General features: G+C 50.0%; 1 protein-coding gene across 1 annotated transcript; it reads left to right on the top strand.

Moving 5' to 3' along the window:
• The first annotated feature begins 5682 nt into the window (after positions 1–5682).
• MYADML2 (myeloid associated differentiation marker like 2) lies at positions 5683–6591 on the top strand. The gene has a single exon (XM_009948810.2). It carries the CDS (start codon positions 5683–5685, stop codon positions 6589–6591), a length of 909 nt encoding a protein of 302 aa, XP_009947112.2.
• The last annotated feature ends 2894 nt before the right edge of the window (positions 6592–9485 follow it).

The following is a 9485-nucleotide window of genomic DNA, read 5'->3' as shown; positions in this document are numbered from 1 at the left end:
CCTAATTTCAGAAAAATTCCATGCACTTTCAAGATAGGTCTTGCCAGGTTAAAAGGGTAGTGCTGTTTGTAAGATCTGTTGTCTTAGGTGAGTGAACCGAAAATCGAATGAATCTGCAGCCATTTGTTTACTTTTCATGGACTTCAGCAAACAGTCGGGCAGCACACAGAGGAAATTGGCCGTCCTGCTGTGCAAGATGGGTTTAGTACAAAGATAAAAAAGTAGCCAAAGAGAAGATGGGTGGTGCTTCCAGCAGATCTGAAATGCAGGAAAACTATCGGAGTTTCCCTATGATCACCGTAGGGATTACTGATACCCTTATGTTTGAAGGACTTGGGTATAAAAGTAGAATCATTCTGGTTACATTTTTCATGCCACTAAGTTGAGAGGCTTTTTTTGGAACAGACACCATTTGGAAAAGCACAGAGGAAGATGAGATTCCTCTGAGGGCTGGAGTCAAGCAGAGTGCTGGTACCTGAGCAGCAGCCAGAGTTTCTCCTGTGCGCTGGTTCATCAGTTGGGAGTGCCAAGGGAAGCTGCGGTGCGTATTGTTGTTCGCAGGATGACTATAAGCTGTAGATGGGGCATGTGCCCTAGGCTGTGTCCAGCAATGTATTTCTACTGGGAAACAGTAAAGTATAAATACCACTGTTGAAGTTTGGGACACTTTGTGCAGAGCTGGTTACCTGTATATCTAAAATATTAATTCAAAGGATCATTTCTAAAGGGCAAAGAATGTTTGGAGGGAGTATTTTCCTTGCAAGCACAGGAAAAAAATCCCTAGGAGTCAGAAATCAGTCTTTTAGCTTTTGTCTCTGCAACAGTCTTTTAAAATGTGTAACAGGGAGAAGTCTCAAATATTTCTAAAGGGGAACTTGGCTAATTGATGAACAAAATGATACAATGTGGTTGCCAGTTGAAGCTGGAAACTGGCATCTGTAACCCAGGAAGTCATTTCCAGCCCTGTACTTCTTGTACTTGTGCAATAAATGTAATTTTCCCAAGCCTCTGTAAAGCTGGCACTTCTAAGTTCATCCCCAGTGACATCTGGTCTGTGGAAGCCAGTGGCAAAAAGGGCAAGACTGGAAGAATTCAGTACCATGTGTTTGTACTCCCAGATCTTATGACTAGATGTGAGATGCTTTCCCTCTGAGAGGGAAAAATTGTCTCCAAAAGCATCACATGATTGAGCCAGAATTAAAAGGCGACCAAGAAGTCAAAAGCTGATAGCAGAGTGTGTGCATTTGCATGACTACAGGTCCAGGCTGGGGCATTGGGGACATAAGCGGTTTCAGTCATGAGCTGGAGGGTGGACCCCACGCCTCTGTCCACTACAGGAATCGCTGCTAATACACAGGGCCTGAAAGAAAGCATTACCCAGACAACCCACCCTTTAGCCCTCATGGAGGAGGATGGCAGATCTGACCAAGCAATGCACACCAACCCCAGCCACTGTACAGTGAAGACCACGGACAATGCTGTTCTGCCAGTCTTAGCGGCCGGAGCTCGTGCTGGACAAGGGGCAGCTGCCGGGGGGAAGCGCCGCATAGGAGTGAGGAGAAGCGCAGGGGGGCTGCTCTGGGGAAAGGTGCCCTGTTCCTTGGGCAAGCCACACAGAGGCAGCGTCATTACTGCGAAAGCACTGCAAGAGAGTGGTAGCAGCAGTGGGACAGCCTTGCTGCTACTGCTGCTGCTGCTTCCTCGGTTCCACAGCGTCTGCTGCAGCCATGGAGCAGCTGATCGAGCTTTTGCCCCCCACGCTAGCCCTTGCTACTCGGTCCTCCTGACAGCACACTTCACGTGGAACCCAGGCTAAAAAATCTGGACAGTTTAGTAGCCATGGTCTCTTCTGTGCTGATCGGCGTCTCACTTTGTAAGATGCTGTGACTTACCGTTTAGGAGCCACTGGTCTGATGCATGGGTATGTGGGCTTCTCGACAGTCATTTTAATTGCAAAGCTGCCGTGCCATTCACCAGCAAATGTCTGTGGCTCTGAATCTCCTTTCAGAACAAACCTTAGACTGTGCAGGTGGAGCCTTCCCTGTTCAGCAGAAGAGGGTCTCAAGGAAGCAGCACAACAAGCTGAGGTGATGGGGTGCAAGAAGCAGTGGGTTTCTAATTAATGACCTCCTATCTGATGTCTGCTTACATGTTTTTAAAGTGAAAAAATGTAAGTGCTTCAGCAGTGCACCTGTATGATGCTGGGAAAAGAGAGTGCGGGTAGCACCCAGAGGCTCTGGGGACCCACAGAAGCTGGAGATCTGCGCATTCAAACCCGACACCTCGGCAGAAGGCAGTGGTCCATCTGGTGCACTGCTCCTGCTGGCTGCTCATTTTGGGGACCGTTGCCCTCTGCCAGCACTGCCTCCCGGTGCGGGGTCTCTCCGGAGTGGCATCATTTCTCGTGGGAAGAAGCAGCCCAGCAGCAGGACCAGCTCTGCACTGAGCCCAGGCATCACCGGTGGGGCACAGGGCACAGGGCAGCTGTGGGGGGACGATCGGCTTGTGGTATCAGAGCCTTGCAAGCAGTTGCCCTCGAGTGTGCCTTGACATGGAGTGTTCCCTTGCTCTCTACTCGTGAAAGTGTTGGTCTCTTGGTCAGATGGGAGGTGATGCAGCAAGTTACAGTGTGAGCAGTAACGCCGTGGGCTTTAAACTGTACAATCGCTCTTCTCCTGTGGCTGGAGTTCAGTACAGCAGCTTGACTGTCATATAATAAGTATCGAATAAACTTTTCCTCACTGACCTCACATAGCCAGCCAAATGCTACAATGGGGAGTGTTGGGGTGGGGGGATCTAGAGGGGCTCCTGCCAGGGCTTAAGGAGGAAAATGACGAGTGTGATTTCAGCTGTGTTTAGGGGCAACAGAGCATCGCTGATGGAGTGCTGAGACTGCACAGGGACCATGAAGCAGCATCCCCAGACAGGATGGGTGAGAGTCCAACAGCAGCAATAGCTTTGCCTTGTAACACAGCCCCTCTCTTTTACAAGACATGCCACAATACCAACAGTAACACACTGCCGGTGAAGTCTGGGAAACTTTGCTGGAGGTGAAGGATTAACATCACAGAGAGTCAGGAAGGGCAAGACCTCAGGGCGAGAGCATGTTCACCTGGAGCTCCTTGCTTCTCTTGCTGCATTTCCTGGTTGTTGTGATGTTAATTGTGCAACTTCCACCCCAAATGAATGCAGGTTTTCTAGGCATAGCACCAGCAGTCTTAAGGAAAATGGGAGGGATTTTTTTCACTGAGCTTACCAGAGGGTGACAAAGCTGAAGGTAGGTACATTATATCTTAATATCTTAATTGTACTGTTCTCATGCAAATCATCCTGTAAAATTATCCCTGGCCTACAAAATGCCGACTGTGAGCTGCTGGAGTACTGTAGCCACTGCTTTTTGCTGTAAGCAGTCCTGCTGTAACCTATGTTGGTCTCCATTTGTCTCTTGTCTTACGCCACAGCTGGATTGCAAGTGACTTGCAGCAGCAATACTGGCTTAAATAGTTCCTGTCCAATTCCCTGCTCCTGGCTGCTCTGTCGATGCCACTGCTGTGTGGATCCAACCATGCACATCTACAGTGCAAATCAGACCAGTGATGGCTCCAGGTTAAAAATAACCCCTGTCAGGTGCAAGTGTTCTGCTGTTCTTTTTTAAATCTGAGACTCGTATCCTGATCCAGCCCACAGAGCAGTTGTGCAGGCAAGATGCGTTGAGACCAAGGGAGGGGAGGGTGGAGGGCTGGGAACAAGCACCCAGAAACTGGACTTGCTGCATCAACTCCAAAGGCCATTTTGTCCATGCAGGGACTCCTGTAAAGGCACGCTTCCCGGCAGCGTGGGCTGCCGCCGCCGCACGTCCCAGGTGGTGGTCCCGCCTGCCACAGCGGTGGTGCCAGCAGACCTTGCAGGCCCCAAATCGCTGAGAACGGGTATTGTTCCAGGGGATCTGGGAGCTTTCAGCTCTCTGAGCTCTCCAAACCGAGCCCCACGTCCCCAGTCACAGCACAAGGGAGGGCCACGGAAGAAGGGGCAGCAGCGCCTTTGCCTGGACAAGCCCATGCTGCCCTAGAACTGCATGCTAAGATCATAAATTGGAGCAGACACTCTCTTTCGTCAGCTGTTCTTTACAGTACCTAGCACTGAGTGTGGCTGTTCATTGATGGGTGCCACATCGTTACATTAACATACTAATAAGAAACAATGATATTAAGCAATTATTATTGTTACTAAGCATGAGGGTCGATTATAATTCCCAGTTAAGTTACAGACTTTATCAGCACAGCTGATGGCTACCTTGAGCCATTCAGAGCGGTTTTAAGGCTCTGGGCCAGGCTGGCCCTTGGTCACGCTGACTCCCTGCACCTGTGCAGAGCTCCTGGGATGATCCTGCTTCCATACTGGGACCAGCACAGTGAGAGCTGGTCTGCAGGTGAGGAGTCAGCAATGCTGCCATGAGGTAATTGAGGCATTTTCCCACTATGTTGTGTTTTTCATTTTTGCCACCCTGAAACTACACCAGAAATTTTCTTGGGGGCTTTTTAGTTAGAATTAAGAGACTTTTGGGTAGAGACAGAGTCTGGGGAAATGTGTACCAAAAATGGCTACTGGGGAAAGCGTTGATCCAACGGGAGGGAGGGTTTGAGGCTATATATTGAAATCTGTGTTCCAAGACACAGATAAGAATATCAAAGCAATTTTTTTTTTCACAATTGTATTTGGTTTTGTCATTCAGAGATACAAGAATAACTGGTTCCCATCTAAGTACAACAGAGAGACAAGGAAGAGTTTAAGGAGATAGTGAGGACTGGTGCTCAAAACCTTCACAGCCATGTGCTCTCACTAGTGCTCCAAGCACAGCAGGGCCTTTCGCAGCAGGTAAATATATACTGCTCCAGAACAAATGGAGCAAAGTGAGTCAGCTTTTATTGTAGCCTCTGGCCTAAATCCTTTCATAGGGCTTGTGATGCCTTTGGGCTTGTGCCCCTCCTCACATAGGGCCTTGGGTCTGCAGGACTGAGCTCCTGTTTCTGCAGGGTGGCTGGATCACAGCCGACTTCCACGACAGCCCCCACGGTGTGGGGTGGCTGCTGGAGAACAGCAGTGTTCCAGTGACCCGGACGTTCTCAGAGGAATAGCAGAAGGATAATCAAGAGCCTCTGACAGAGCTCGCAGTTTCAGTGTTAAATAACACACGCTCATGGCAGTTGAGGAGGGTGGGATGCATTCCAGAACTATTAATATAGCCCCTATTTATACCCCTGGGTTGCTGCGAACGGCACAGCAGAGAGCCGCAGCTGCAGAGCTAAAATGGAATAAATGTCAGCCTCCAGGGAGAAAGCGATCCCTTCAGCCCCCATATGGGAAAGGAGACGGTGAAAGAACAGAACAGGGGGCAGGTTTCAGACCTGAGAAAGCGGAGCGAGCTGATTGCGGCACCCTGAGATTGCAGCTGGTGCGCAGAGCCAGCCGGTAACCTCCCTGCAGCCAGCAAGTCTGTGCTGAGAGGCTGCCAGAAGCGCACACTCAGCGTCACACGCAGCACCTACCGATGTTGGCAGAGACAAGGCGGGGATCTGAGCTGCCGCTCTCTGATCCAGTACCAGGTGTGACTCAGGACAAAGCAGCAAAAGCCTGAAAGGACATTTGGGGGGCTTTAAGTGCATTGTCTGCCAGACCGGAAAGATGATGGAGAGCACAGGAGGGCTATATCTGAACACGGCTGCTGTGACATCCCCTGTGGGAATAGCTCGTTTGCTGCAGATGACGTTTGGATGCACCACGTTCAGCCTTGTAGCACACCAGGGGGGATTCAGCGCAGCGTACGGCACTTTCTGCATGTTTGTCTGGACCTTCTGTTTCGCCATCACTGTCTTCATCATCACCTGTGAATTCACGCACCTGCACAGCTGCCTGAGCATCTCCTGGGGAAACTTCACTGCTGCTTTTGCCATGCTTGCCACACTCATGTCCGTCACGGCAGCGGTGATCTACCCGCTCTACTTTGTCCAGCTTGGCTGTTACCCCATCGGCTGCGAGGTGAGAGACTTCCGCATCGCAGCCAGTGTCTTCGCAGGCCTCCTGTTCCTTGCGTACGCCGCTGAGGTCTTCTTAACCAGGGCAAAACCAGGACAAGTCACCAGCTACATGGCCACCGTCTCCGGGCTCGTGAAAATCGTGCAGGCCTTTGTGGCCTGCATCATCTTTGGGGCGCTGGTGAACGACAGCCAGTATGGCAAATACGTGGCGACGCAGTGGTGTGTGGCTGTCTACAGCTTCTGCTTTGTGGTGACAGTGGTGGTGGTGGCCTTCAGTGTCACAGGTAAGACCGCCTTGCTTTGGTTCCCCTTCGAGCGCTCTGTGGTCATCTACACCGTGGGGGCCGTGCTGCTATACGTGAGCGCAGCCGTCATCTGGCCGGTGTTCTGCTTCGACAGCAAGTACGGCTCCCCGCGGCGCCCTGGCCTCTGCGCCAAGGGCCGGTGCCCCTGGGACAGCCAGCTGGTGATTGCTATCTTCACCTACGTGAACCTGCTGCTCTACGTCATGGACCTGGCGTACTCCCAGCGCATCCGCTTTGTCTCACACCTCTGAGACGCGGGTCTGCTGCTGCAAAGCCATCCCAGTGCCGAAAGCAGCAGGAGACGGGATGTGGGGAAGGGAGGCGCTGATCAGGCATGCGCGCAAGAACCATCAACCAAACTCCAAGGTCCAGACTGACTGGCCCAGCAAATTCATGACCGGTAGTGGGTGGGCTGCAGCTGATGCTGGGAAAAGCGCGCTGCCCCCAGCGTTCACCATCTGCCTCAGCCGCCTGGCACCCATGCGCAGAAACGATGCCGCTCAAAGGATGCAAAATGGCCTCCATCTCCAGGCGGCAGAAACGCTACTGCAACAGCGGGTCTGCAGGCTACTGGATTACTGAGCTGAATATTAGGAAAGACACCAAGGACTTTGAAACTGTTACTGACACTTAACTACAACCAAGTGACTACCCAGGAAGTGGGAAAGTTAAAAGCTGCATCAAGGAACACCAGTTCTGGAGATGAATAACAATCCCTCAGAGTTTGGGTTAGTTTGGGCTGTGTGGTGAGGCATGAAATGCTTGCAAGTGTGGGAAATTCCAGTTAGGACGTTTCTGAGAACATCATAGCTGTAACACTATTTTGAAGATTACCAGTCCTTTCCCTTCCTCTCCTCTCCTTTGCTGTTTAGCACATAAAAAGAATGCCCTCAAGCACGCACCTTGGGGGGAAGCATGGGATATTCCTACTTAGCAAACACTGAGTCATTACAGAAATGAAAATTTGTGAAATTTGGGCTCTACTGCCAAGAAACAGGGTGCAGAACAGAGCTGAACTGCAGAATAACCGTGTGTAACTTGACATTCTCGCTTGAGCAGGACCAGAAGGTATTTTGGCACGTGCTTTGTCTCAGTTCATATGCTACTGTTTCTCTATACTGATGTCAAGATTTGTTTTTTCTGGAAGCTTAAAGATAAATTTGGGGGGGTGGGGGGGAGTGGGGGGGATGCAGAGGTGTGCTGCATAAAAGACCAAACCTGGGGGGTGACAGACGGGATGGGACACTGCAAAACTCTCATACAATGGTAACGGACTGGGAGCGCTGCCTCCGACCAGATCAGGCACTAGGATTCCCAAGATCCCTGCGTCACCAGTGAGCTGCATTTCTCTGACCCACCCCTGACAGAACGCCCACTTTGAAGTCCCACATCGCATAGCTCAGATTTCAAGCTTAATAGGAAGAAATGTTCTTCATTTCTGATCCAGGGAGAAACCAAAGCTGAGTACTTGTGCAGAAAGTATGCAGCCTAGATTGGTTTGATTAAAATCTAAAGTAGCTGTCAGAAGCAAGATTTATTTTTTAGCCAAATAAAAATAAAGCTGAATGGCAGACTTGCACACTACATCTCCAGAGACTCATATACTTTCATCTTGCTCTCCACGCAGCTCTTATTTCACCAGACATGGCCCTTCTGCTTTCTGCCGGAAAGCACAGCTCAATTCATTCTGACGTATGAAGCCCGAACGCAGCCCCAAAGAGGTGTAGTCGCAAGACCTCTGCCTGACATTCTTTGTAGCAGTGTCACTCGGGAAGAAGGAAGGAAACTTTTCATCAGTGCTTTGTATGGGGTTTGAAAAGCAAAGGGAAAAGTTGTCAGGACATCTTGCGTTGATCAGTTCTGCTACCAAGTAAGAACCAGCCTCTAGTAGTGGGAATTATTCTATATATTCTATATGTTATCGTATAGCCCGTGACACAGGTCAAGAGTCAGTACCCAGCACGACGGGAATGCACTGACCAGCCTTCCCAGGCAGCCCTCTCTCCCGTGCATCCCCATCAAGGGTGGGAAGTCTGGAAGATAATTGTCCTGCAAGAGGCTGCCAGCTTGTTCGAGGGCAAGGCCCAAGACTGACGGCTCTGGATATAAACCAGGGTATCAGAGAGCTGCAGGTCTTGCCACCCAAACAGATTAAGGGGTTGTACAAATAGGAAATGCTAACTAGGTTAAAGAAATCCGTTGATGTTGGAGGAGGCAGTGCACACAAAAGGAACCTTGAGCATTTATGATGTATTTTTAAACCCATCAACCTGGACAAATTAAGCTGTCACACTTAGAAATTACTCATTTTTTGTTATTACAGAGCACTAAAAATCACACGGGTGACTGCGAACCATGGTGGCTTCTGTTACAAAACGCAAACCTGCGAAACCAGAAACAGTGCCTTGCGAGCACCTTCCTGTGGACCCGGAGCGGCTCTGTGGGGCTGGTGGCAGCCAGGGAGAGGGATGTGGAGGGGAGGTGCCCCGTAGGCATGGATGACACTGCACGTCCTTCGGGCAGTCAAGTCTGTCAGAAAGCTCCTCAGCTGGTTAAGGCTTTTTCCAGCTGTGCCTTTGCTTGCTGTTTGCTATGAAGCCTTTGCACCAAGCAGGAGCGACTAGCAGGAACCTGGTAAAAGCTGCTAACGACAAGTCGATGCAGCTTAACCAGCGCCAGGGACACAACAACAGGCCCAGGAGAAACAGGTAACTGGGAAACTATGTGGGTAAAATCCAGTGCCTTCACAATAGGGAGGAAACAGAATTTAACATGGAAATCATGATACCACTGACTGGAGGAGTGGAAAGACAAGTCACTGCCAAGAACAGCGTGTTCAGATTTAGCTTTCTCATCTGCCAGCCAAAGACTGAGAAAAAATGTTAGCATGGTCAACATGGCAAAAAAAAAAGATTGTGTGGACAACAATCCACTGTTGTAGGAAGAAAAAAAAAATAAAAATCAAAACCTCATGCTCCAGTGGTTGAAACACTCACTAACCATTGGAAACTATGAGATTACCCAGTCTAGGACGGAGAACATCCGATATCTGCTTAACGTGACTTTGACAACCAACCCTGTCAGGATTCAGTTAATTAAAAAACCCCTTTATTTCCAGAGCTCGTCTTTCCTCTTAATTAATTAC

Source organism: Leptosomus discolor, chromosome 15 (genome assembly GCF_034619465.1).
Source record: "Leptosomus discolor isolate bLepDis1 chromosome 15, bLepDis1.hap2, whole genome shotgun sequence".
NCBI classification, from domain to species: domain Eukaryota; kingdom Metazoa; phylum Chordata; class Aves; order Leptosomiformes; family Leptosomidae; genus Leptosomus; species Leptosomus discolor.
Note: the sequence above shows the minus strand (reverse complement) of the source record. Positions and strands in the feature narration are given on the sequence as shown.

Excerpts from the sequence above, each read along its gene's own strand:
- MYADML2 (XM_009948810.2), top strand. The coding sequence starts at position 5,683 with ATGATGGAGAGCACAGGAGGGCTATATCTGAACACGGCTGCTGTGACA.